Genomic DNA, 25,740 nt, shown 5'->3' with positions numbered 1-25,740 from the left:
CAGTTACGGCAGCGGAAGGACAAAATCGGCGAGCGAGGGCTGAAAAGGAAGGTCGGTGCTGCTCCGTCCTCCCTGTATTCCGGAGGGGAGCGGGTTCCCGCAGCCGCCGGAGGGGATCCCCCCCCCCCCGCCTCGTCCCGCGGTTTGGCTTTGCGAGTGAAACATCTGCCCAGGGAGGGGGAAATTTGCTCCGGTTCCTCCTATAGAAAGTTTGTGTCATTTGTGGACGTTTTGTCGCTCCGGTTCCTCCTATAGAAAATTTGTGTCCTTTGTGGACGTTTTGTCGCTCTTTTGGTTCTGCCGATACTGATGGCAGTTTTTAGGTGAAAGTATAAACTGAGGCTCCGGGCGAGTTTGTGGGGCAAGTCCTTCAAGAGTTACGTTTTTACGCATCGCCGTGACCTTTTTAATGCGATAAAAGTGCTTTTGGGGACTTTTTTGGGCGGGACCTTACTGTGATCGCCAAGCTTTAACGTCTCCCAGTTTTAAATTTGTTGGAGTTTGGTACTTTAGCAGCTCATCCCTCAGCACCGAAGTACGGCTGAGGCTCTGTCCCTGATGATGTCAAAGCCCATCTTCCCTCCCTCCCTCCCTCCACACACACTTTTTTCAGCCATATACCGATCGACCCCGCTCGATTTGGGGCCGGAATCGCTTTAAAGAAATGCAGAACAGAACCTGCCCAGCTCTCAAATTCTTATATTTCAAAATATAGATAGCATCCCGGTAATAACCTATAGCGACGTGCATGAAGCTTGTCACCGCCAGCAGAAAAGACGAGGGTCAGATGTAAATTGGGCAGGAAAAAAAAAAAAAAAATAATAATTAATGCTCTGAGTTGTGTCCATATCAGCATATATATTAAAGAAAAAAAAAAAAACAAAAACGCTGGAGGGGTGGTTGTATTTATAACATTCCCTATATTTTAATTTTTTTTTTTTAATTTGCATTCGCTCTGATAACGCTTAGTATTTATTTTCCAAGGTACTTCAGTTTGCTTTTTGGGTTTCAAACTTGAGGTCTTTTTCGTGGCGGTGAAAAACCTCTTTTTTTTTTTTTTTTGGGGGGGGGAGGGGCTGCCTTGGTGGAGGAATGGACTTGCGCATCAGGTCGTCGGGTCACGATCGACGAGGGGGAGTAACCGAGCGCACGTTTTGAGCGATTTTTGGCTGTCTGTTGGGATTTAAAAATGCTCAGTCCTTTTCTTAATGTCGGGATGGGTCCAAAAATAGACGTAAAACTTAATTGCCGAGCTGCCTGGCTGTCGTTACGGTGCATTTTCAGCCGTAAATTACTTTAAAAATCGCAGTTTCTCGAGGTAAGCGGTGGAAAGAAGCAGCTCGGGGTAACCCCGCTTCGGCTCCTGTCCCGCCTGCAGGTGTTTCACCAAAACCAACGGCGTTTTCGGCAGCAACGCGCTACCCGTCGTGCCCGTCGTAGCCCCTTACCAGCGGGACGGTTTGGAGATGAAACCTCTCAATCGCCACGTCGTGGTGGCCATGTGCTTGGCCTCCGCCGTCCCGGAGTGCAGCGCTCGGCCGGAAGAGGACAACGAGGAGAAAGCGGAGCGGCCTTCTGCCCAGCGTCCCTGCTGTCGAGAAGCCGTGAACCGGCTCTCCGTGGATTACGCCGACGGTAAGGCCTTCCGGAGAGGGTAGCGCCGGCTTCGAAGCCCGGGAATAAGCTGTTAGGGCGCTTAATTTATTACGGAGGAGGTAGTAATTAAGCCCGCAGAAGACCCGGCTTCTGGAGAAAGATGAATTTTTAAGCGTTCCGCCTTTCCCGTTGCCGAAAATGGGAGCGGCGATGCTCAGGTGCCCGTGGCTGTCGTCCCCTTCGTGATTGATTGCCTCTAAACGGAGCTCATCAAGCGGCCGCCCTCCAGATAACGAGGCCGGGACTGATTTATGCTGCCTGACGCTTGCCTGCACCTACAGCTCGCCTGTGGTCTCCCGAAACCGCTGAAGTGCTCCCTAAGGGGGAGGGGTTCCCTCCTTAAGGGGGGGTTTCCCTCCCTAATGGGAGGTTTTCCCACCTTTGGGGGAGGTTTTCCCTAACGAGCAGGCATCCGTAACGGCGTAGAGTTGTCCCGTAGGCGCGAACGGGCACAGAAAACGTAGCGGGGAGGCGGTGGGACCTGTTGGGTATCGGCGCGTTCGGTTCGAGCCGACGCTCCGAGCTGTTGCCTAATCGTTTTGTGCCCGGTGCGGTGGGAAGGAGCCTGAGCTCACAGAGCATCGCCCGCTTTTATTAACCTCAATTTTTTTTTTTTTTGGGGGGGCGGGGGGGTTGTTGGGTCCATCGAGCTGAAAGAGGAGATGATCTATTTAAAAAAAAAAAAAAATTAAAAAAAAAAAAAAAAAACAACCCAACCCACCGCGCTCTCGCTTTGCAGGCGACGACTGCGTGCGCTCGGAAACGTCGAACCACGTTTTGAGCTGGAGCCCCCTTATTCTGCAGCCTCTTTCGAAGGACTGTAAGGAAAAACCAGGATGGAGTTCATCCGGAGTCGCCTTAAACTCTTCTGGGGACCTTCGGCAGCTCCAGCCACAGGAAACCTGAGGAAGCGACCGTTGTCCCCGCTTAACGCCAGGAACTGCACGGCCGAGTGGCTGAAAGGGAGTGATGGAGGGATGTTAATTATAACAGAGAGAGTCACTATTTATTTTTTTGTAGTAGCGTCATATGAATGTATCTTGTTTTTAAAAAAATGGTTGCCTTTTTATATTATTTATGCCTTGAAATTCCATGGTTTGTTGTTTTTGTTGGGGTTCCCCACACCCCCCCCCCCACACACACAGCGAAACTAGCCTGGTTATGTGTATAAAAAAAAAAAAAAAAAAATAATTGTAATAATATAAAAAAAAAAAAACAACGATGGGAACTATGGGAGTGTGTTTTCCGTCTTACCAAAGCGCAAGGAACGCTTCCGAGGAGTCTTGCTACAGGGATTTAACGAAGCGGGTCTGATGCTAATGACCAACGGCTTACGGTCCGTCCTCTTTTGGTTTCTCCGGGACGAACCCGGTGGGGTAAAATAAGAAAATAAATACGCAAAACGAACCTGGGGTGAGTCGGTGCAGCGCGGTTTGAGCAGCAGAGCTCCGTTTCGGGGACTGTTTGTGGCTTTCGGGGGTTTGATAACCCTTCTGGTTCGCGGAAGCACGGGGGGAAATTTCGCCTTCCCGCTAGCGGAAGCCGAAATCTGGTTCAACTGCCCTTTTAATTCCTTGGTTTTGAGGGAACGCGAATGGCTTGGAAGAGCCTCTGAAACGAACCGAGTCGCGTTGAAGCAGCTCCCGCCGGCCCTGCGCGCGGCCGTAAGAAACCCACCCCCCCCCCCCCTTTCCAAATTTAGTCAGAGTAAATAAAGTAAAACAGTGCTTGTAAAGCACTCCCCCCACCACCACCAAAAAAGAAAAAAAAAAAAAAAAAAGAAATCGAGAGCGCGTAACCCCAGAAATGAGGCACATAAATTATAATTACGGCCACCCCGAGGCGACGCGTGCGCGGCCGCCTTTTCACCCAGCCAGCGCGTATTTTCCTAGCCGGAAAAAAATGTTGTTTTTTTTTTTTATTTTTTTTATTTTTCCTTTTCTTGTACTATTTATAAATATTTTGTTGTTGTTGTTTTGTCTTTTTTTTTTTTTTTTTTTTTTTTTTTTTTTTTTTCAGGGTTGCGCATCTTCCCAGCCAGAGCTGCCGAATTCCGAAACTCTCCGCAAACCCGATGCCGGCACCCTGGACCTCGCGCCGTGAAACCCGTGGGCTTCGACTGCCACCTACCCCGGAGCCGCTGCAAAACCCCTCTCCGTCGTCGTCCTCTTCGGTTCTCTCCTCCTCTCCCAAACCCGCCCTTCTCCATCCGCTCCTCGCAGCCTGGCTTTATCCTCGCTGGATTATTCTTTTTTCCTTCCCAAGACCTGCTGCAAGGCTTTCCTCGGGAGACTGGCAGGCGAGTGGTTGGGTTTTACCTCTGGCTGCTTTGTTTTCCCTAAACGCCGAGATTTAACCGTGGTTTTAAATGACCTCGCTTTAAATCGGACCCTGCGCCCGCATCCCCTTATCGGGTCGTGTTGTATGAAGATGCTCTTCCTGAGAGGCTGTAATATTCCTTTGGAAACGATATCTAATTTTGAAGCAATGTAGGTTTTTTGCGGGGGTTTGGGGTCGGGTTTTTATTATTATTATTTTTTTTTTTTTTTTTAGGGCGGTTGGGTAAAGCGAGTGATGCCGCTTTATGGCAGGAGCGGGCGCTGAAGGGAGGTTGGATCTCACTCGGCGCTTGATCGCTCCCAATTTATTAACCAAATACAGGAGAAATTGGCCAAAGCTGCTCGCGTTTATCGCACGCACGAGGGCTAAGGAGCGCTGGGGATCATTCAGCCCTTTCCTTGGACCTTGTCTCCCTCTGCTTGCAGCAGTTTTGGGGGGAAAAACCCAGCGCTAATCGCTATTTTTACCATCCTGCGCTTCGGCCTGAAAAGAGGGAGTTTGGGGTGAAGACGAGGACCCCTTCCCTACCCTGCCGAAGCTTTGTGGCTTTCTTGGCACCGCGGAGAATTCCACACGGTCCCAAAACAGCATCCGCAACCGCCAAAAGCCTTTGGGCTGAGAGCGGAGCTTCAACCTTGGGATTTTTTTCTTTTTTTTTTTTTTTTTTTTCTTTTTTCCACTCCCATCGGTGAGAAAATATTTATTTTAACCTAAATATTTATTTGAGTTACTCCTGGAACTCTGAAGCCTCGAGGCTGAGCCGGAGGGGGTTTTCACCGGGTGCCGGCAGGCTCAGCTCCGGGTTGGGCTGTTTTTTTAGAGCCAGCTGACCTCTTCCCCGGTGCCGAAAAATGGGTAAAACATGGCACGAGGCTTCTGGTGAAGCCTCTCACCCCCTGGGCTGCATCACGGTTTCACCGCTCCTCCGTCCTTCTGGGGCTTAGAAAAGCCGTGAGCCCGAGAGGAGTTTTATTTTTTTATTTTTTTTTTTTGTGTGTGCCAGGTCTGGATTACGGCTATTTTTCCAGCCGCGTCGCAGGAGCCGAGGCTTGGGAGACACGTCCGCTCTTCCCGGTTTTATTTATGCTGCCGTCCCGGGGTGCGAAACAAGGAGAGGGAAGGGAAGTAAGGAGGTGAAGGGGTCATGGCGTTGCCGTCACGGTGATGGTGACATCTGTGGGGTCCGGTGAGGCCGAGAGTGGTTCTGCAAAGGGGTGGGAGAGGTCATGGTGACGCTGGGTGGGTGCCGGCTCGCCGGGGTGGGTGGCTCGCCCCGTGGGTGCTGTCACCTGCCGCTGCGGCGGGAACATCCGCGTCTCCCGGTGCTGCTGCTGCTCCCTCCTCCGTGCTCGCGGCTGTTTCGGCATCCTCCGGTGTGCCGATGGGCTCCTGGGCGCCGGGACCGGCCCTGGGGGGGTGGGGGGGGGATGATAAGCGGGGGGTCTCGCCAGCAGTGGGGTGCAGCAGCCCCGGGGCAAGGGCGTTTGGTCACTCACGTGCGGAAGAGCAGGTCGTGCAGCCCTGCGGACAGACAGACGGATGTCAGATGGGGGTGGCGGTGGTCCTGCTGTGCCCTGCCCCCCCCCCCCCCCCCCGACCCCGCCACTCACATGGGAGGGTGTCCCGGTGGTGGGCGACCCAGCACACGGCCAGGAGTGACGCTGCGGTGGCCACCAGCATCCCCACCACTGCTGCCCCTGTCACTGCTGGGTAAGCCTCGAAGGGAGGCTCGGCTGGAAGAGATGGGGTGGTTCGTCAGCTTGTCCCTGCCCTGGGGGGTAATTAGGGTAACGAGGCACCCAGGTGCGAGCTGGGTAGAGGGACAGGAGGCAGCAGGTACTCCCCCCCTGCTGAGGCCTGGCAGAGCCCAGAAGGGCAGAGGGAGGTGGGAGCCTGGGCCTGTTCACTCTGAAACCTACTGATGGCGGCTCACACTTGGTTCCACAGCTCCACCGGGATGCAAACGTCGCCTTTCTCCGCTCAAACCCTGCTCTGCCCTCACGGAGGAGCGTGTCCCCCCCCAGCATGTGTTGTCCCCCCCAACTTCACCTGGCGTCTGCACCTCGGAGGGGTGCCCGGCCGTCCGGTGGTTGACGGCCAGGACGCGGAAAGCGTAGACCACGGCCGGGTCGAGCCCCCCCAGGCGCCGGTCGCGGGAGTGGGGCTCGATGTCACCGGCGGCCGTTTCCCAGGGGCCGGGTGCCCGCCGGGGGGGTTTCTTGGCTTGGCGCCGCTGCACCACGAAGCCGGTGAGGTTGCCGGCGCCTTGCGTCCGCCACTCCAACCGCACCTCGGTGCGCGCTCGCGTGTACCGCAGCTTGCTGATGGTGACGTTGGGGGGGGCCGGGTACCCTGCAGTGAGACAGAACCCGGCAGGAGCGTTCTGACCTCCCCCCCCGACTCCCCCCAAACCCACCCTGACCTCCCTCCCCGCCCCTCCCAGGACTCACGGTCCACACGGAGGCGGACGGGGAGGTTGGCGGTGCCTATGGCGTTGGTGGCGGCACAGCGGTAGATCCCGCCGTCCCCCGGCCACTCGGCATCCCGGATGGTGAGGTTGACCCACGTTTCTCCCCGTTCCAACCGGTACTTGGCCAATCCCGGCGTCACCTCCCGCTCCTTGGGGTCGTACCAAACCGTGGCGGCGCCCAGATTGGCGCCGCCGCCTCGCCGGCACGCCAACCGCGCCTCGCCGCCTTCCAGCACCGCCACCTCGCTCCTCTCCGCCTCCAGCTCGGGGACCTCTGCGTGGCGAGAAGGGTGGGGGAGGGGACACAGAGCTGGCAGGGCCGCGTAACCCCACCGTGGCACAGCGAGGGCACCCCGGGGGACGGATCCGGCTTACCCAGCCGCAGGCGGCACTCGGCGCCGGCGGCACGGAGCGGGTGGGCGGCCGCGCAGACGAAATCCCGGCCCCCCAAGCTGCCGTCGGCGCTCAGCACCAGGACGGCGGAGGAGGGCGAGGGGTCCCCCAAGGCCCGGCCACCGCCGTCCCGCCAGCTCAGGGTGACCGGCGGTGTCCCCCCCTCCCACCGGCACCGCAGCATCACGTACTCGTCACCCTTGGTGGCCGCCGCCATGCAGGAGGGACCGCCGGCCGGGACCCCTGCGGGATGGAGAGGTGTCAGGGTGGGGTACGGTGATGCTGTGCCAAAGCTCCCCCCCCCCCCAAAAAAATGAGACACCCCCGGCTGTGCCATTGGGACCCCAGTTTTGGAGCAAGCTGGGGTTACTGGAGGTCCCAGCTACTGCAGTGTCACCGTGAGTTGCCCCCCGCCTGGGGTGGCCATGGCATGAGGGGGGGTCGCCACAACTCTGCTGTGCCAAAGTGAGGGTCGGGAAGGGATTTTGGGGAGGGGAGAATGACCCGTCCGCACTCACAGAGGGTGGTCCCGCAGGCGGCCCCCTGCGGCAACGCGGGGTGGGAGGCCAGGCAGGAGAAGGAGCTGCCGTTCCTTGTGGCCACCCCTGGCTGGATGCTGGTGGCCATGGAAAAACTCGTCCCCATCCTCCCCTGCTCTTCCTCTTCCTCCTCCTCCTCCTCCTTCTCCTGGGGGCCCACCCAGCGCAGCCGTGCCGGGGGGAAGCCCCCCGGCCAGCGGCACCGCAGGGCCACCTCCTGCAGGTCACCGGTGGCCTGGGCAGAGCAGCTGGGGCTCCCGGCTGGTGGATCTGCAGGACACCATCAGCGCTGGGGTAGGGTGGGGGGGGACTTGTCCCCACCCTGCATTTACCCCCACCCCCTAAACTGCCCCTCGCAGCCACGTCCTCACCGGGGAGCCACCTTGGTCCATCTCGCCCCGGGGGGGGGTGACCCACCGGGCCACCCCCCCTCCAGGGTTACTTACAGTAGACGGTGAGGACGATGGTGGCCTGGGTGCGGGTTTGGAGGTGGGTGTTTTCGGCCAAGCAGGTGTAGGTGCCCGCCTGGGCGCGGGCGATGGCGGCGATGACGTAGGTCTGGCCGGTGTGGACCTGGGAACCGTTGTGGAGCCAGACGTAGCGGCTGGGGGGGTTGGAGGGAGCCAGGCAGCTCAGCACCACGTCCTCTCGCTCGCCCGCCGAGAAGCCCCCCTGTTCGGGGGAGAAGGGCTCCACGCTGATGGCCGGCTCGTCGGGGCCGTCTGCGGTGACACGGGGTCCTTTAGCCACGGGGACGTCACCGCAGAGGGGATGCAGCCCGCCCCGGGGCATCCTCCCGCTGGTGGGAAACCAGCCTGGGAAGCCTCCTTAGAAAGGGTGCGCCATGGCGGTTGTGAACACACCATGGTGCGTGGTGGCCACGGAGGCACTATGGTGGCAGGGCACGTGGTGGCCATGGGCATACCTTGGTGGCCGTGAAGGCAGCATGGTGGCCAGTGCATGGTTGCCGTGGATGTACCATGGTAGTTATAGACGTACCATGGTGGCAGGATGCTTGGTGGCCATGGATGTACCATGGTGCGTGGTGGCCATGGAGGCACTATGGTGGCATGGTGTATGGTGGCCATAGATGCACCGTACTGACATAGTAGCTGTGGAGGTGGCACGGTGTATGGTGGCCGTGGACACACCGTAGTGGCATGGTGCTTGGTGGCCGTGGATGTGCCACAGTGCATGGTGGCCATGGAGGTACCGTGGTTGCAAGTGTATGGTGGCCATGGACACACCTTGATGGCATGGCACATGGTGGCCATGGGTATACCATGGTGGCTATGGAGGCATCACAGTGCATGGTGGCCATAGAGGCATCATGGTGGCAACATGCTTATTGGCCATGGCCATACCATGGTGGCCATGGAGGCATCATGGTGGCAGGTTGCATGGTACCCGTGGATGTACCACGGTAGCTGTAGACATACCATGCTGGCAGGATGCTTGGTGGCCATGGATGTGCCATGGTGCATGGTGGCCATAGATACACCATGCTGACATAGTGGTTGTAGAGGTGGCACGATGTATGGTGGCCACAGAAGTGCCACAGTACGTGGTGGCCATAAACGCACCATGCTGGCATGGTGGCCGCGGAAGTACCATGGTAGCAAGGTGCATGGTGGCCATGGATACACCTTGGTGGCATGGCACATGATGGCCGTGGCCATGGAGGCATTGTGGTGGTGGGGTGCATGGTGGCCATGGATGCAGCATGTTGCCAACGTGCTTCGTGACTATGGCCATACCATGGTGGCCATGGAGACATCATGGTGGCCATGGACGTACCATGGTGACCATGGAGGCATCATGGTGCATGGTGGCCATGGCCATGCCATGGTGCCCACGGAGGCATCCTGGTGGCAAGGTGCATGGTGCTCGTGGGTGTACCATGGTAGCTATGGACGTACCATGGTGGCAGGATGCTTGGTGGCCACCGTGGCATCTCCAGCCCTGAGGTTGCCCCCACAGCTGGTGCCCACCTTGGAGCAGCCCCCCGGGGAAGGTGGATCCGAGCCCTGGGGCACTCACAGACGATGTCCAGGTAGACGGGCTCGCTGGTGTGGTTGTTGACCTCGTTGCGCACGGTGCAGGCGTACCAGCCGGCGTGGCTACGGTTGGCGGGCGTCAGGCGCAGCTCCGCCCCGGAGCCCCCCAGTCCCACGGGGGACACTGAGGGACCCCCCCGGGGCTCCCGGTGCTGCCAGGAGAAGCTCAGCGGCTCCGTCCCCTCCCGCACGGAGCACGTCAGGGCCACCGCCGCCCCCTCTGCCGCCGCCGCTGCCGTCGGCCGCACGAAGGGCTTGGAGACGGGCACTGGGGGCACCGAGCCGTGAGCGGCCCCCGAAGCTGCTGGCCACTTGCCCCGGTCCTGCCGGTAGCCCCCAGATTCCTCTGGTCCCACCCGGAGATGATCTTTCCAGCCCAAATGATGTATTGGCTAGTGAGGCGCTATAGCGGCTAGCAGGATGGCTAATGAGAACATCTGTGGGCTGGCTGTGGGCATGGGGACTAGCTGGAGCGGCCATGTATGGGCTAATGAGACCAGTTATGGGTTGGCCAGGGCAAGGCAATGGGGATGGCTAGTGGGGTGCTACGTTGGCTAGTGGGGCACTATATTGGCTGGAGGCAGGGGAGTTCATTGGCTAGTGGTGGGCTATGTTGGTTAGTGGGGTGCTTTGGTGGCTAGTGGAGCTCTATGTTGGCTAATGGAGCGCTTTGTTGGCTGGTGAGTGCTACATTGGCTAGCGGTGAGCTACTTTGGCTAGTAGGGTGCTATGTTGGCTCATGGGGTGCTATGTGGGCTAGCTAAGCGCTACATTGGCTAGTGGCCTGCCATGTTGGGTAGTGGGGGTGCTGTGTTGGCTAGCTCAGCACTACATTGGCTAGTAGGGTGCCACGTTGGCTAGTGGAGTGCTTTGCTGACTAGTGGGCCACTACCTTTGCTAGTGGGGGCTCTACACTGGCTAGTAGCATGCTTCATTGGCTAGTAGAGATGGTTTGTTGACTAGTGGGGCCCTTCACTGGCTAGTGGGGGCTCTACCTCGGCTAGTGGGGCTCTATGTTGGCTAGCAGAGCCCTTTGTTGGCAAGTGGCATGCTTCACTGAATGGTGGGGCCCTTTGTTGGCTAGTAGGCTACTACCTTGGCTAGTGGGGGGGCTCTACACTGGCTAGTGGGGCCCTTTGTTGGCTAGTGGCATGCGTCACTGCCTGGTGGGGCCCTTTGTTGGCTAGTGGGCCACTACTTTGGCTAGTGGGGGCTCTACACTGGCTAGTGGCACGCTTTGTTGGCTAATGGGGCCCTTCGCTGGCTAGCGGGATGCTTCATCGGCCAGTAGCCCGCTGCAGTGGCCAGTGGAAGCCTCTATTGGCTAGTGGGCGAGGGGATGCTTGCCGGCAAGCCAGGGAAAGGCGATGCTGGCCAGCCGGTGGCTAGCGGGGTGCTGTGGGGAAGGTCACCGGCCGGCGGCTTACCCAGGACTCGCAGGAGGACGGCGGCGTAGCCCACGCGGAGCCGGCCCCACTCCGGGAAGAGCCCCTGGCAGAGGAAGCGGCCCTGGGCGGCCGCCCGCAGCTCCCGCAGCTCCAGCGTCCCGTTGCGCAGCGTCACCCGGCCCAGCGTCCCCGCGCCGGGGGCCACCGCCACCTCCCGGCCCGAGCCCACCGCCACGGCCCGCGGCGGCCCCGAGTTGCCCGTGAAGCTCCAGAAGACCACCGCCGGCGGTGCCAACGCCACCGGCCCGCAGCTCAGCTCCACCGCCCGGCCCCGGACCCCCGTCACCGTCCGCTCCTCGTAAGCCGCTTCGCCGGCCGCCAGCGGCTGAGCTGGCCGAGAAAGCGCAACGAGTCTGTCAGGTCTCTGCTCGGGGGAAAATTTGGGGGGGGGGAAAGGGGAATTCAGGTCTCTGGCTCACCCCCCGCCAGCGCCGGCAGCAGGCAGAGGATCCAGGCTCCTCTCCAACGCGGCGGCGGTGCCCGGCCGCGCTCCATGGCGCCATATCCGGCACCGAGCCCCCCTCCCCTCCTCGGTCGGGCACCCAAGCAGGGCTGCTCCTCTCGGGTTACCCCTGGGTAATTAAGCCCGGCCCTGATTAACCGTTAATTATTTATAAACCTGGGCATGGAGGGAGGGGGGGGTGGGGGGGGGAACCCAACGCCTGCAATCTCAGGGCTGAGGACGTACGCGCTCATCGCAGGAGTGGCAGCATCGCCTCCTTCCCCTCCCACGGGGGAGATTTATTCCTATATCCACCCCCCACCCCCCGCCTCCCAATTATTATTTTTTGGCTAAAAGAGGGGAAAATTAGCTGCCGCCACCCCCGTCTTGATCGAAAACGTGGGGTTTGGGAGCCGGGGGAAGCCGGGCGGCCGGCGGGGTTTGATATTTCATCTCCTCCATCAAACATTCATGGGGGGGGCGGCAGCGCTGAAACGCAACGCCCCGGAGGAGGGGGGGGGGGGAGTGGGGGTTAGGGGGGGCCGGAGCACCCCAACGGGAGGATTTTGGGGTGCGGATGGCCGGGGGGGGGGGGGGGGGAGGATGACAATGACAACACAGGAGCCCGTTGCACCCCGTCCCCAAAACCGGGACGGACCGGGGCAGAGCCTCATCCAGAGCAAATCAAGTTCCCACCACCATTCATTCATTAGAATTAATTGCTCATTAACAAAAACGACGCTGGAAGGAAAAAAAAAAAAAGTTTTTTGGGCTTGAAATGACCAAAATGGGTTAAAAGTTGGGCGTTGGGGGATTTGCAGAGCCGGGGCGCAGCTTTGCGCCCCACCTCCTGCTGCTGCCGCACGCCTCCGGTCGCGTTTTTTTTCTGCCCATACGGGTCCGTTTTGGGGAGAAATTGGAAAAGTGAGAGGGGGTCGGGGGGGGCACTGGCAGATCCGCAACGCTTTGACCCAATAAAATTCCTTCTGTGAGTAAAATAAGGGATAAATCTCAAGGGATTTGGGCAAAGGAGGAGCAACACCACCCCAAAAATGAGAAGGAATTCTGGTTTATTAGCAATTAGGTTGGTGGGAGTGAACGGATAAACCTTTTGGGTCCAACTTCTCCCCCCCCCCCCCAACATGACCCCAAATGTTCAAATTTCGGGTCTCAAATGCTCGAATTTTGGGTCCCAAATGCTCAGTTTCGGGTCCGACGGGATTTGGGATGGCAGCAGTGGATTCATGCTGCCATCTAGCGAGATTGGGTGGGTTTTTTGTTGTTTTTTTTTTTTTTTTTTTATAACTCGCTCCTTTTTCCTGTGTTTTTTCTTATTTAACTTTTTTCCAACGTTTTGCTGGCAGTAACGCTGCCCGCCGCTGCTGCCCGGAGGTGATTTTTTTGGGACCGCTTACCCAACTTTACCCGTTTTCTGACCCTTAGACCCGTTTTCGAGGAGCGCTGCCCTACGGTTGAGCCCCTCGGAGAATTCCTCGAGCCACGCGGAGTCACGGCGACGAAAACCTCAAGAGATACAACAAGGAATAAAACCCAAAACCCAACTTCTGGGGGTTCCCCCCCTCCCCCTCCCGCCGCCTCGTCTTGTCCTAAAACATCACAACGAAACCGAAACAGCTTCGGGAAGCGCTGAGAACTGGGAGATTATTTTTTTTTTTCCCCCCTGTAATTTTTCCTTCCCTTTCGAACGGCGACTGGGATGCGGAGGGGCGAAGCACCACTCCTCACTCAGCTTTGAAGCCTCTCCAGCTCGTCCATGTCGTCCGGGTCCAGCTGTTTGATCTCGGTTTCTGGAAGAAGAGGAAATAAATTAAAAAAAAAAAAAATTAAAAACCATCAGCGTTTGATGCGACTGCGTAAAAAAAAAAAACCAATCCCGGCCCCGCCGGGTGGAGCGTTTCCGCGCCGTGGCCTTCAAGCGACAGTGTGAAATAAAGGCGGAGGAAGCGCAGCGTGAACTGGCTGAAGGGCCCGGACGAGGCTAGTAGGACAGCAAGAAGGTGGCCCAAGCGCGAAGCAGCGGGTCGGGTTAGGCTTCCGGACACGCATCCCGCTCTCTGTTCCCACCTCCGAAACGAGGCGGGATTGGGAAGGTTCGTTATCCTCGTCTGCGCCCTCGAACGACAACGTCAACGCCGTTAAAAACGTTTTCCCGCTTGGATTTTCATCCCCGGGGGAATCCCAGGCTGCTGGGGCCGATTTTGTGATCGGGACTTGTCCACCTCGCGGTTATTCGAGCCGCTCGTGGCCGTCGTCTGACGCTTCCGACGCTCGGAAAAAAAAAAAAAAAAAAAAAGCAACACCCCTATCTTTGCCAGACTATCTGGCGCGCGTCTCCTCTGCCAGGTGTCCGCCTCGGGCTCGTCTGGCGTTTCAATTTCAAAGGACACGCTGCCAAGACGGTTCGGCAGCTCCGAGGACAAAGCCGAGGAAGGGAGGTGGTTTTCCACACAGCGGAAAGGTTTCTATATTTCTATAACCGTGTTTCCCCACCCCCCCCCCCCCAAAAAAAAAAAAAAAAAAAGATCCCAAGGGAAAGCAGGCAGTGGGATTTGAAGAGCCGCCCGCCGTGAAATCCTGTGAAAATCCTCTTGATGTTTAGGAGCGACAATCGATTTGCACTCAAGGCGGGGGAAAATCTGGGTGATTCCGGGTGCCGGCTCCTCTCCCCCAGCCAGGGTTGAGCTAAGCCGGGGCGCCAGCTGCCCCCAGGCGGGACAGGGATTTGCAGGGTAAAAACAGATAAAATGCCTGAAAGAGGGAAAAAAAGAAGAGGTGTTGAGGCATCCCGGGCACCGGTGCCGTCCTTTGCACGTCAGGCACAACCTGCTGGGCTGTTCCTCCAAAAATTTGGCTGCCGGAGGACAAAAAACCGACCCTAAAAGGGTGAGGGGATGAAGGGAAAGCTGTCGCCTGCACCCGAGGAGGGGCAAAGATGGCAAACGAGCCGGAGGGGGATCACCGGTCCCCAAAAAGGGCTCCCGGAGAGAGGCGGATACTCACGGAAATGCTTCTCTATCATCTGCACGAGCCCCACGTTTTGGCTTTCCACCATGCTGAAGGCGATGCCCCTCTTCCCAAAGCGTCCCGTCCGTCCGATGCGGTGGAGGTAGGTCTCGAAATCCGGCCGGTGCTTCAGATCGGTGGGGAGGTTGAAGTTCACCACGATGGTGACCTGCTGCACGTCGATCCCTGAAAAAGAGAGAGGAAGGGATCACCTCGCCCCAGAGGATCCGTTGCTTGAAGCCCGCGCTGCCACCAGAAGAACCCCAGGGCCGGAACGGGCGTTTCGCGCCATCGGAAAGAAACGGAGCGTCGGGTTTTCCGGAGGTACCTCTGGCGCAGACGTTGGTGGCGATGAGGACCTTCTCCTTCCCGTCGCGGAAGCGTTGGATGACGTTGGCCCGCTGGGTTACCGTCAGCTCCGCCGTCAGGATGGCCACCTGGTGCCCGTCCTGGCTCATCTCCACCGACAGCCAGTCCGCGCTTTTCCGAGTCTGGATGTGCCGAGGGAGAGGCAGGCTGAGCTTTCGCTCCGCTCGCTCCCACCCATTATTCCCCCCCCCGCCCTTTCCTGAGCCCTCTGCTCCTTTCGAGGGAGCTCCCGGTGCTTTTTAACACCTCAAAATTAGGTAAAAACGCTGCGGATGAGCAAGTAGCCCCCGGCGGGACACGCAGGCGAAGGCGGTTCCAACGGGTAGGAGCGATGCTGTGAAAATCCCGCTGTTAAACCCGCTGCTGGCGACGCGTTCCCCACCCTTCCCGGGGGTCCTTTCCTGGATTTTGAGGGTGTTGGGAGAAGCTGAGCCGCTTTACCTGGCAGAAGATCATAGCCTGACCGACGGTGATGCTGCCGTAGATGTTGCAGAGGGCTCGGTACTTCTCTTCCCGGCTCCTGCACACGAAGAAGTACTGCCTGATGTTGCTCAGGGTGAGCTCTTCCTCCCGCAGCTTGATCACGATGGGGCTGGAAACGATTTGCACGGCAAAAGCCCGTACGGTTTCCTTGAAGGTGGCGGAGAAGAGCAGCATCTGGCAGCCCTTGGGTAAAGCCCTGGAGGGGAGGAGAAGGACGGACTCGTCGGCCCCGGAGAGCAGCCTGGTGCCCAGATGTACTCGATTGCGCCCGATTCCCTCAAAACCGAGCGAAGAGGGTGGGGGGGGGGGGAAAAAAAGGGAAGCGGGATGCCAGCCATCGGGAATACTCACCTCTGAATGCGAATGCTTTGACAGGAGAGGCCCTGAGTGTTGATCATGATGTCGGCTTCATCCAGCACGAACATGTTGATCTTCTTCACGTCTATGACTCGCCGTTTGAAACACCAGTCCAGCATCGTCCCCGGAGTCCCGATGACGATCTGCTCCTCCAGCTCGCTGCCCTGCGGAACTGCGAGAGGGGAAATGCCATCCCAGCGCCTCCCAACACGACGCGTTTCTGCTGCTCGTGCGCCTTTGTCCCTCGGTTATCTCAGATTGCGGCCTTCCGGGGGTGGTCATCCCATTGAGATATACAATCGCGAGCAGGGCTGACGCTTCCCTACGGCCTCCTGGGGGGGGAAACCAGCCCCACCTGGGAAGGAGGGAGTTTGGAAGCCGCCAGCGGGCGTGAAAAAGACTCCTTAGCAGGAGAGGGAGAATACAGACGCTATTTTATTGGCCTTCACGGGGGGTCTGTGCAGCTCGAGGCTCTCAGAGAGGGTCGCTTAACGCTCCCGTCGCAGCTCCGGTAGCTCTGCCGGGGCCCGACCCGACTCACCTTGGTTTCCCCGGACGGCGTACGTCACTTTGATGTCAGCACAAAACTGCCCGATGTTCTCGATCACGTGCCCGATCTGCAGGGCCAGCTCGTAGGTGGGAGCCAGGCAGAGACACTGGGGGGGGGGAGAAAAGAGAGCTGTCAGACGAGGATCGCCTCCCTTTAAAGCCCAGGGCGCTCCCTCAAAACTCCCTCAAAAGCGCAGGGGGAACGGGGAGTCGGAGGGAAGGGAGCTGGGAACGTGGCACAGCTGGAGGGACGCAGGCAGAGGGAAGTCGCTGTCGCTCTTTTCGAGGGGGGGGAAATTCGTCTCCTGAAGCAGGGGGCAGAGCGTTTCCGCGCTCAGCTTTAAAGCGACGGCTCAAATCGCCCCGTAGGCTTGAGCCGAGCGACCTTCCCATGGCAGTAACCCCCTCGCAAAGCCGGTTCTGCGCGCAGAGCTGGGGCTGGCGGGGGGGCATTGGAGCCGAATTTCGCTTCCAGGATAGCGAAAAGCCTGGCTTAAGGCGCTGCTAGCAAAAAAAAAGCACCTCCCTTTTGCGGGCACCACGCTTTCCATCCTACCTGCTGCTGCGACGGCACCCGGGGGGGGTTTATCGTCCCCCTCCAGCGGATAAAATCATACACAGACGGGGACAAAACCCAGAGCTCTGCCCCCAGGCAGCGTCTCGAGGGCTCAGGCAAACACCTCCTGCATCAGCTTTCCCTTTCCTGCGTTACCTGCGGGTATTTCTCAGCGGCATTAACTCTGCTCAACATCGCCAAGACAAAAGCTGCCGTTTTCCCTGTCCCTGACTGGCTCTGGGCAATCAGATTTTGGGGCCTGCAAGGCAAAGGCTGCTTAGCGGAGCGTCCCCGAGCCGGGGATGCCTCGAGGGAGCCTGGGGCTCAGCCGCCCGGCGTTACTACTCACGGATACGCCAGCATGATGGGCAGAGCCGTCTCCTGGATTTTGGAGGGTCTGTTGAAGCCCATGATGTAAATCCCCTGTAAAAGCTCCTTCTTCCTGTTTAAAAAAGAAAAAAGAATCAAAAAGGGCGCACGTGACGGGCGGCGGTGGCTCTCGGGCTTTGCCGGGCGACTCACAGGGGCAGCTCTTCAAAGGTTTTGACGGAGAAGAGCGGGGAGCTGGGGTCCTGCTGCAGGATCTCCACGTGGTGGCTGGACTCCACCAGGGACGTGCGGATCAGCTTGTTCAATAGGGAGGTTTCCGCCAAGTCCGCTGCAAAAAGAAGAAACTCGTTAAAAAAATAATAAAAAAAGACCAAGCATAGAACGGTTTAGGTTGGAAGGGAGCTTTAAGGGCCATCTAGTCCACCCCCTGCCCTGGGCAGGGCCACCTCCCCCCAGCCCAGGTTGCCCCAAGCCCCGTCCAACCCGGCCTTGAGCACCTCCAGGGATGGGGCAGCCACAGCTGCTCGGGGCAACCTCTTCCAATGTCTCACCGCCCTCACACTCAACAATTTTCTCCTAATATCTCATCCAAACGTCCCCTCTTTCAGTGTAAAACCATTCCCCCTCATCCCACGGCTCCCCTCCCAGATCCAGAGTCCCTCCCCAGCTCTCCTGGAGCCCCTTTAGGCACTGGAAGGGGCTCTGAGGTCTCCCCGGAGCCTTCTCTTCTCCAGGCTGACCCCCCCCACCTCTCCCAGCCCGTCCTCCCAGCAGAGGGGCTCCAGCCCTCCCGGCATCTCCGGGGCCTCCTCTGGCCCCGCTCCGACAGCTCCGTGGCCTTCTGCTGTGGGGACCCCCCGAGCTGGAGGCAGCACTGGGGGGGGGTCTCCCCAGGGCCTCAGCCCCCTGCCTCAGTTCCCCGCCGCCCCAAGGAGGAGGGGCGGGCCCGGCACCCACCTCTCTCCTCCTCTTCCTCCTCTTCCTCCTTTTCCTCATCGCCGCGGCCACCTGCGGGGGGGGGGGGGACACACGGCGGGGTGAGGCGGCGGCGCGGGGCCCTCCCTCAGGCGGTGGAGGGCCGGGGCCTGCCCTTACCCCGGCGGAGCACGAAGGGGTCCCGGCGGCGGGGCGGGGGGCACAGCCCGGGGAGCTGAGGGCGGGAGAGGCGGCCGTTACCGGGGGAGGGGGGGGGAGAAGCCCCGGGGAAGGGGTTTGGAGATGGGGGGGGGAAGGGACAAGGCCCGGGGCCCACCCGCAGGGCCCAACCGCCGCTGTCCCCCGCCGCCATGGCGCGGGCGGCAGCGCAGAGCGGCGCCCCCCGGCGGGCGGGAGGACCGCGTTTCCGGTGTGGGGGGGTCAGGGAACCGGAAGGGGCGGGAGCTTCCGGGTCACGGCGGGGCCGCAGGTAGGAGAGGGGGCGGAGGGGGGGCGGCGCGGTGCCGCGATGGGTTGGGGGGTTCACCGGGGGGTGGGGACACCCCCAGAGGGTGGTGAGGGTCCCGGGGGTGTTGGGGACAGGGACTCCATGGGGCGGGGGGTGTCCCCTGCTGGGGACAGGGCCCTGGAAGGGGGGGGAGGGGGGGGGGGGGGGATGTCCCCACAGTGATGGAGGAGGAGGGGGGATCCCATAGGTTTTGGGGGGGGCCGTGGGGTGGGGAGGTGAGGGACCCCCCCAGAGGGTGGTGGGGGTCCCGGGGGTGTTGGGGACAGGGACTCCATGGGGCTCGGGGGGGTCCCCTGCTGGGGACAGGACCCCTGTGGGATGTCAGGACTGGTTCCTGTAGGGTTTGGGGGGGGCCTGGGGTGGGGTGGGGGGCAGAGAAACCCCCATGGGGTGGGGGGGGGTCCCCGGGGTGTTGGGGACAGGGACTCCATGTGGCAGGGGGTGGTCCCCTGCTGGGAACAGGGCCCCTGTGGGGTGTCAGGACTGGTCTTCATAGGGCTTTGGGGGGGTCCCTGGGGTATGGGGGGACAGAGACCCCCCCGAGGGTGTGTGGGGTCCCTGGGGTGTTGGGGACAGGGACCCCATAGGGCCTGGGGGCGCCTTCTGCTGGGGACAGGGCCCCTGTGGGGTGCCAGCACTGGTTCCTGTAGGGTTTGGGGGGGCTCCCTGGGGTGTGGGGGGGGCAGAGACCCCCCCCATGGAGGGGTGGGGTGTCTGCAGGGTGCTGGGGACAGATGGTGTAGGACAGGGAGGCCATAGGGTGGTGGCACCGTCCCCTATAGGGTTTGAGGGGGTCCCTGGGGGTATGGGGGGGGGCAGAGACCCCCCCCCAGGGTGTGTGGGGTCCATGGGGTGTTGGGGACAGGGACCCCATAGGGCCTGGGGGGGTCCTCTGCTGGGGACAAAGACCCCATAGGGCACTGACACTGTCCCCTATAGGGGTTTGGGGGGGGGGTCCTGGAGGGACACAGACCCCCCCCAGGGGGTGGGGGTCCCAGGGGTGCTGGGGACAGGGAGCCAGACCCCCCCAGGGGGTGGCGGGGGTCCCTGGGGTGCTGGGATCAGCCTCACCGCAGCTTCAAGGTGTTTTTCCACACAAGAGCTGCCAAATTGTCAGTCCATCCCAACACCTGGGAAATAATAATAACGATAATATTATTATCTTCACTTCATCCTAAAGCTCATTTTTTTTTTTAAAAAATAAGGTAAAATAAGGTAAGGGGAGCCGAGAGTTTGGCGGTGCAGGATAGAATCATAGACGCTGGCCGCGGAGGGGTTAGGAGGCGTTTCTAATTAACCCACGGAACTATAACAAATCTCTCCACACACTTTATTAAAGATATCGCCGAGACGCTATAAATAAAACCGCCTTCAATCCCGGGGCAATTACACGGCAAAACCCAAAAAAAAAAAAAAAAAAAAGAAATTAAATCGCCAGGCTCGTTCTATTCTTATTTCTCCCGCTATTCGAGGAGTCGGGACGGCAGGTGGGTTTTCGGTGCCCGCTCCCCATCCCGCCTCGCCTGCGGTCGGAAAACCGGCAGCGGGGAAGTTTTATCCAGCCCCTTTGACAACCCGAAGCACGTTAAATAGTTTTAATTCCACGTAGAAAGGTAAAAAAAAAAAAAAGGGATTTTGTCCAAATTATGGAGGATTTTGAGGAGGAAAAAGAGAGCGGAGCATGCGCGGTTAGGTGGTCGGTGTGGAGCGGGGCTGGAGGAGCCTCAGGAGGAGGTGTTTTTTCGGGGGGGAGGCCCTTGGCCAGGTCCCAGCGCACCTCCCAGCGCAGGGCAGCTCGTTTCTTTTCGGTGGGCACGGCGTAAGCGTTGCGGACGTAGAGGTGTTGCGGTTTGTTGGGGAGTTCGGGCCGGCAGAGCATCTGCTCCCGGATAACCCAGCGCAGTTCTTGCCGTTGATCCTCTCCCGGGATTCGGAATTTCTCCCATTCTCGTTTGTATTCAAAATATTTAGCCACTCGGTCGGTTTTGCCCCGGTTACGGCCCAGCGGCTCAAACTGGGGGGGAATGAAGGATTTGGGTTGTCCCCCCGCAGTGGTGTACTGAGAAGCGCAGAGCTCCGGCTCCCGAAATCCTCAAGGAGAAAGGGAGGACTGTCCCCACGGGGCCACCGGCGAGGGGAGGATTCATCGAGGGAGCTGCTGCTCGTCTCGATTTCCCCCTCGGAGATGCTGTCTTCCGGATCGGTCCTTAGCTGAAGCAGTTTCTGCCTCAGGCTCCGAAGTTCGGCCTCGTTCTCCGACTCGCTGATGACCGACTCGTCCGAGACCTCTACCCCTCCGTCGGGTCTGCGCCTCAGCACCTTCCTTTTCATTACCAACCGCCTGGGTCCCCTCCGGTCCCCGGAAAACGGAGGGGGGGTTGGCTGCACCTCCAAAGCCAGGGAGGCTTCAGCGTAGGGATGGGCACGCTCCTGGTTGTCTCCTTCCTGGGCGTACAGCCGGCTCAGGGCCACCAGCTCCTCCTCGTCCTCCACTCCCATCGCCTCCTCCATGATTGCCGCCAAACTGGGCGAATCCTGGAAAAAAAAACCAACAAAAAAAACAAAAAAAAAAAACCAAACCACAAAACAAACCCCACCACAGTTAATTTTTTGCAGCACATTGGAGCTGGTTAAAGCCATAAAGACTCTCATCTTGTGGGGCTGAGGGGGTGTCGATTTAGGTTGCGGTTAATCAGATGGGGGGGAGGGGGGGGGGGGAGCTGGGAGTGCTAAACCTCCTGCCGCCGGCAGAAGGCTCCGTCCCTACTGCAAACGGAAACGCCCCCTGCGAGGCAACCCCTAAATTCCTGCTTGAAAACCATGCTAAAATGAATTACGTCATCTAGAAAGTATTAACGGGATGATGGGCAAACACTAGAGGTGCGTAATGATTTTCCCCTTGTACATCTTTTAAAATCACGGTATCCGGTCCTGATTTATAGGGAGAGGGTGTTTTACTTCCGCAGAGGAGGAGAAGGCTCAGCGCAGCGCCCGTAGGCGCTTCTGTCCACGTTGGCTTTCAAAGCCCAAAGGCTGTTGGAATCTGCTCGAACCTCAAGATCTGCAGCAAAAAGGGATGCGGACACGGTTTCCGCTCCCTATGCGGGTTTGGGATCTCTTTCAGGGTTGGAAAAATGTAAGTTTTAGGGTTTGGGATATCTTTTAAGGGTTGGAAAAATGCAAGTTTTAAGCGTGCCGTTAAGGAAATGTTGGAGCAGATGGTGCGGCGAGATGAATGGCAGCCGTTAACGGGCTGTCTGAAGTGTTGATGCTGGCTGAGCGCGGTGCGAAAATGGAAAGGGCTCCGTGACGGCTCCGGCACGGATAGCAAAAGGCTAGCCGGGAACGTGCTGCCACCGCGCCTGGGCTGACGGAGCAAATCTCATGGTGCCGCAGCGGTGGTGGAGGGAAGAGTGATTAAAAAAGTGCCGAAAAAAAGAGCCTTGAGTAAGATGAAGCTGTCCGAGCTAAGCCTCCTTCGCCCTTCCCGTGCTCTGCTAGGAACGCCAAAGGGTTATAAAAATAAAGAATTACTCCGCAGATAATAATTATTCTACAGAGCAAGCCTCTCGGTGTAAGAAAAGCCATAGAAAAATGCAAAACCCCAATTTCCTTCTTTCTCCGCAGACCCCGAGCGACTAATTAAGGTTCCAAGAGAGCGGCTATGGCCGAGGGGAGCGCGGTTACCGAGCAAGAGCGACTCCTGAGGAGGGTGCAGGAGCTGGAAGAGGAGGTGAAGCGACTGCAAGAGAAGCTCCGAGAGGAGAAGGAGGGCGCTGGGAAAAGAGAGGCTCCTCCGGCCCCTGGGAAAACCAAGAAACGCCAACAAAGGCCTTTCGATTTCGGCGCTTACGGCCGCAGGCACGTGGCGTTGAAGATCGCCTACCTGGGCTGGGGCTACCAGGGGTTTGCTAGCCAGGAGAACACCAGCAACACCATCGAGGAGAAGCTGTTTGAGGCCTTGAAGAAGACACGGCTGGTAGACGACAGACAGACCTCCAACTACCACCGCTGCGGGCGGACAGACAAAGGAGTCAGCGCCTTTGGACAGGTCAGGATCCCCCCCTGAGGCTTTCCCGGATCTTGGGGCTCCTCTGTGGGATGGAGATCCGGTGGGTTTAACGTCCTGCAGTGACAGCGCAGGTTGGCTTCGTTTTTTTAAAAGCCTTTTAAATCTAAAAGCGAGCCTGGCCATGGCTTCCTGCAAGCAAAATGATGGGTTTGGACCTTCAAAGTGTTGATTAGTGCTAGCTTTTTTCCATATTAGGGCTCTTTTGTTCCATATTAGTGTTCCTTTTTTTTCCATATTAGTGTTCCTTTTTTTTCCATATTAGTGCTCCCTTTTTTTTTTTCCCAGGGGGCTGTTTTGAGAGGATGTAATGCATTCTAGGCCACAGCTTCCCCAGTAGCTCAGCGCTGCCAAGAAAAAGGGGAGATGCCCCTTCCTGGGCAGAGCCCTGTCAGCTGATTTAACTCACTAACCCCACAAAAAAAAAAAAAAAAAAAGCCAAAAAATAAATCCAGGAATTGGATAGCTTCCCGCGGAGTCAGGCAGCTGAATTCCTGCACAGAAGGGTCCGAGGGGAGCTGCAGCTAGCGGAAGGGAGCGTGGGAGTGGGAGCTGGAGAGAGGGGAGCGAGCCGGCCGGCTGGGTGGGCACGGAGCCATCGGGGAAAGCACAGCCCTTCCCACGCCGCGATGGCTTCGCTCTCGGGCCGGTCTCTCCTTCCCTGCCGGCTCAGGAAGCGGAGCTGGCTTCGCTTTTGCCTCGCCGGGGTGGTTTTGGCTCGGATGGGCGGTCTGCTCTCCTTCACAAGATGAGCCGCGCGGTTATAAGGGCCCAGGCTGCTTTTTCTTGCATCGTGTAAAGCACGCAGGCATCTGCGGCGTTAATTAATCAGGTGTCCCAGCCAGCCAGGCGGTCAAGTCATCACCTCCAGCAAAAATAAAAGAGAAAAAAAAAAAAAAAAAAAAAAAAAAAGCAGCACATTAGATCCTAAAAACAGTGACTAAAGTTGAAGCTGTTTTGAGATCACGCTACGTAGGCAGTCTGCAACTTTCTCTGTTTTATTAAAGGAATCCGTAGCATCTGGTAGGAACCTTCGCAGAGGCACTTGCGGCTCTACCCGCAGGAAGGAGTGGTGAGATCGCCTGATTTAAGACACCTTCATCTGTAGGAGATCCTGAATTTATTTCACAGCGGTGTAGGAAGACTTGGCTTGACACGCCGAATACGCCCATCTGCCATCTAATCCTGGCTTCCCTCATTTTGCAGGTGATTTCCCTAGATCTCCGCTCGAACCTGTCGGAGGGGAAGAAGCTAAATGGCCACCAGGGTGACAGGGAAGGCAAGAGCGAGGGGGAGGAGGAGCTCCGCTACACCCATATTCTGAACAGGGTGCTCCCACCCGACATCCGGGTGCTGGCCTGGGCTCCCGTGGAGCCCGATTTCAGCGCCCGGTTCAGCTGCCTCAAGAGGACCTATCGCTACTTCTTCCCCTGCGCCCACCTGGATGTGGCCCTCATGCACGCCGCGGCCCAGAGGTACGTGGGGACCCACGATTTCCGTAACTTGTGTAAAATGGACGTCGCCAATGGGGTGGTCAACTTCCAGAGAACGATCCTCAGCGCCGGAGTGACGTGGGTGGAGAGAGGAGGAGAAAGTGGGCTGCAGGATCCCTTCCGTCTGTGCCAGTTTGAAGTGACGGGTCAGGCGTTCCTGTATCACCAAGTTCGCTGCATGATGGCCATCCTCTTCCTCATCGGGCAGAAGATGGAGAGGCCGGAGATCATCGATGAGCTGCTGGATGTGGAGAAGAACCCCCGAAAACCGCAGTACAGGTACAGAGAGCTCGGGGAAGACCTCCCGGGCTGCTTCGCTAAGCGCCGGCTGCGTGCAAAGCGCTGCCGGCAAACCACTTCTCTGCCAGCTTGCGAAGCAGTCTCTCACAATACGGAAGCAAGCTGCCTCTCTGGGAGGTATCCCAAAGGATCCTGGTTTTCTTGCTCTTGGACAAGCTTTTGATGGCTTCAGTCCTTGGTATTTGGTTAAAACTAATTCACTTTTTAGCAGAAAAAAAAGGAGATTTGGAAAAGACAGGGTTGTCGTGGGCAGAAAGGACAGGCTGATGCGCTGTTGCGGGAGCCTTTTTTGTCACAGCATCCCTCCAGGCGGCGACAGGTAACGCCTTCTCTTTTTCCCTAGCATGGCAGTGGAGTTTCCCCTCGTCCTGTACGACTGCGAGTTTGAAAACCTCCAGTGGCTCTACGACCGAGATGTGCAGGAGTTCAACGTTACCCACCTGCAGCAGCTCTGGGCCAACCACGCAGTCAAAACTCAAGTGCTGCGTAACATGTTACGAGGTTTAGATGCTGCTCCCGTGGTTACCGCAGAAAGTAAGGGATGGTTTTGTGGCAATACCTGGGGGACGGGGGTAACCAGCTTTAAAAAAAAAAAAAAAAACCACGAAGGAAAGGGGGTAACTCAACAGATTGTTCAAACTGCTATATTTTTTCCAATTCTGTCGCAGGCCCGGAGAACGGCACGACCGTCCGCTGGGGAGATACGAAGCCTCCGCTCTGCCGCCAGCTCAGCGGCTTCGTGGAAGGCGTCCAAGCCCGTACCTACAAGCCTTTACTGGCTCGCCCCAAGTGCGAGGGGCTGGAGGCCCGCATCCGTCACTTTGTGCGGAGGGGCCGCATCGAACCCCCCCAGGGCCTGGAGCTGGGGGAGGATGGGGACGAACAGCCCCCCGAAACCAAGGGGGGCCACCGCCGCCATGCCCCGGGGAGCGGCGGTGCCGCCGAGCAGCCTCCCAAGAGGGTCTGCGTAGACGTCGAGTGATGGTGACGGGTCACCTCAGCGGCAGAAGGGCAGCTGGCCGCTTTGCTTATTATTTTTTTTTTTTTTTGTAATTGGAAAAAAAAAATAATGCAGTTTTCTAGTGCTATTTTTATAAATTTCAAGAAATGGTGTGGAGCGCTGCTGCGTCCCCGGTCTGGGAAGGGGTGAGGGGATGCCTGGGCCCCCCTCAGAGCTGCTCACCTCGCTGTGAGGGAGCTGCTGAGGCTGTACTGGGGGGTACTGGGGTATACTGGGCTGAGGCAGCGGGGGCCCACCCAGCTGCGAGGCCTCCCCGCGAGGCCCACGCGCCTCCCCGGTACCTGACAGGGCCCCCCGGTACCTGACAGGGTTCATACGTTCCCTTCCGGTACCTGACAGAGCCCGGCTGCTCCCGTCCTGCCGCCGCGACCGTTACCGGCCGCTAACCGTCGCCGCCGTT

At 58.5% G+C, this 25,740-nt stretch overlaps 5 protein-coding genes across 7 annotated transcripts in view; 2 read left to right on the top strand and 3 right to left on the bottom strand.

Annotated features, from left to right (window-relative positions):
- Nucleotides 1–3,163, top strand: part of LOC309680201 (cell adhesion molecule-related/down-regulated by oncogenes-like) — a 36,741-nt gene extending 33,578 nt beyond the window's left edge. The window contains exons 18-19 of the mRNA XM_082493744.1: nt 1,379–1,635; nt 2,396–3,163. Coding sequence (XP_082349870.1) covers nt 1,379–1,635; nt 2,396–2,562 — 424 coding nt within the window. The 3' untranslated portion in view covers nt 2,563–3,163. The remainder of the gene's footprint in view (nt 1–1,378; nt 1,636–2,395) is intronic.
- Nucleotides 3,164–5,488: 2,325 nt separating this feature from the next.
- Nucleotides 5,489–11,406, bottom strand: LOC309680331 (V-set and immunoglobulin domain-containing protein 10-like 2; the record flags this gene model as incomplete). The annotated part of the gene is given in 10 exon segments (XM_082493895.1): nt 5,489–5,517; nt 5,607–5,729; nt 6,046–6,348; nt 6,447–6,794; nt 6,797–7,102; nt 7,378–7,668; nt 7,845–8,120; nt 9,439–9,723; nt 10,883–11,267; nt 11,323–11,406. Coding segments are annotated over 10 exon segments (2,430 nt in total).
- Nucleotides 11,407–12,260: 854 nt separating this feature from the next.
- Nucleotides 12,261–18,233, bottom strand: LOC309680281 (ATP-dependent RNA helicase DDX25-like). 2 transcript variants are annotated; one of them, XM_082493833.1, is made up of 11 exons: nt 18,109–18,233; nt 17,971–18,021; nt 17,206–17,341; nt 17,033–17,125; nt 16,840–16,942; nt 16,120–16,234; nt 15,573–15,750; nt 15,180–15,417; nt 14,698–14,860; nt 14,367–14,555; nt 12,261–13,153 (listed from the first exon to the last, which is right to left on the bottom strand). In XM_082493833.1, the coding sequence occupies exons 4-11, from the start codon at nt 17,092–17,094 to the stop codon at nt 13,092–13,094; spliced, it is 1,110 nt and encodes a 369-aa protein (XP_082349959.1). In that variant the 5' UTR covers nt 17,095–17,125; nt 17,206–17,341; nt 17,971–18,021; nt 18,109–18,233; the 3' UTR covers nt 12,261–13,091. The 2 variants fall into 2 exon arrangements, 1 of the variants encoding a protein (XP_082349959.1); XR_014269919.1 differs by lacking the exons at nt 16,120–16,234; nt 16,840–16,942; nt 17,033–17,125; ... (1 more) ...; nt 17,971–18,021; nt 18,109–18,233 and adding an exon at nt 13,431–14,114 and having other exon boundaries at nt 15,573–16,050.
- A 1,343-nt stretch (nt 18,234–19,576) lies between these two features.
- HYLS1 (HYLS1 centriolar and ciliogenesis associated) lies at nt 19,577–25,736 on the bottom strand. The gene is given in 3 exon segments (XM_082493743.1): nt 19,577–20,527; nt 20,530–20,992; nt 25,673–25,736. Coding segments are annotated over 2 exon segments (924 nt in total). The 5' UTR covers nt 20,969–20,992; nt 25,673–25,736; the 3' UTR covers nt 19,577–20,042.
- On the top strand, nt 21,187–25,534 carry PUS3 (pseudouridine synthase 3). 2 transcript variants are annotated; one of them, XM_082493741.1, is made up of 5 exons: nt 21,187–21,593; nt 22,085–22,508; nt 23,733–24,298; nt 24,663–24,853; nt 24,988–25,534. In XM_082493741.1, the coding sequence occupies exons 2-5, from the start codon at nt 22,122–22,124 to the stop codon at nt 25,299–25,301; spliced, it is 1,458 nt and encodes a 485-aa protein (XP_082349867.1). In that variant the 5' UTR covers nt 21,187–21,593; nt 22,085–22,121; the 3' UTR covers nt 25,302–25,534. The 2 variants fall into 2 exon arrangements, with proteins under 2 accessions (XP_082349867.1, XP_082349866.1); XM_082493740.1 differs by having other exon boundaries at nt 21,187–22,508.
- Nucleotides 25,737–25,740: the final 4 nt, after the last annotated feature.

Source organism: Vanellus vanellus, assembly GCF_965231255.1.
Source record: "Vanellus vanellus genome assembly, chromosome: 21".
NCBI lineage: Eukaryota > Metazoa > Chordata > Aves > Charadriiformes > Charadriidae > Vanellus > Vanellus vanellus.
Note: the sequence above shows the minus strand (reverse complement) of the source record. Positions and strands in the feature narration are given on the sequence as shown.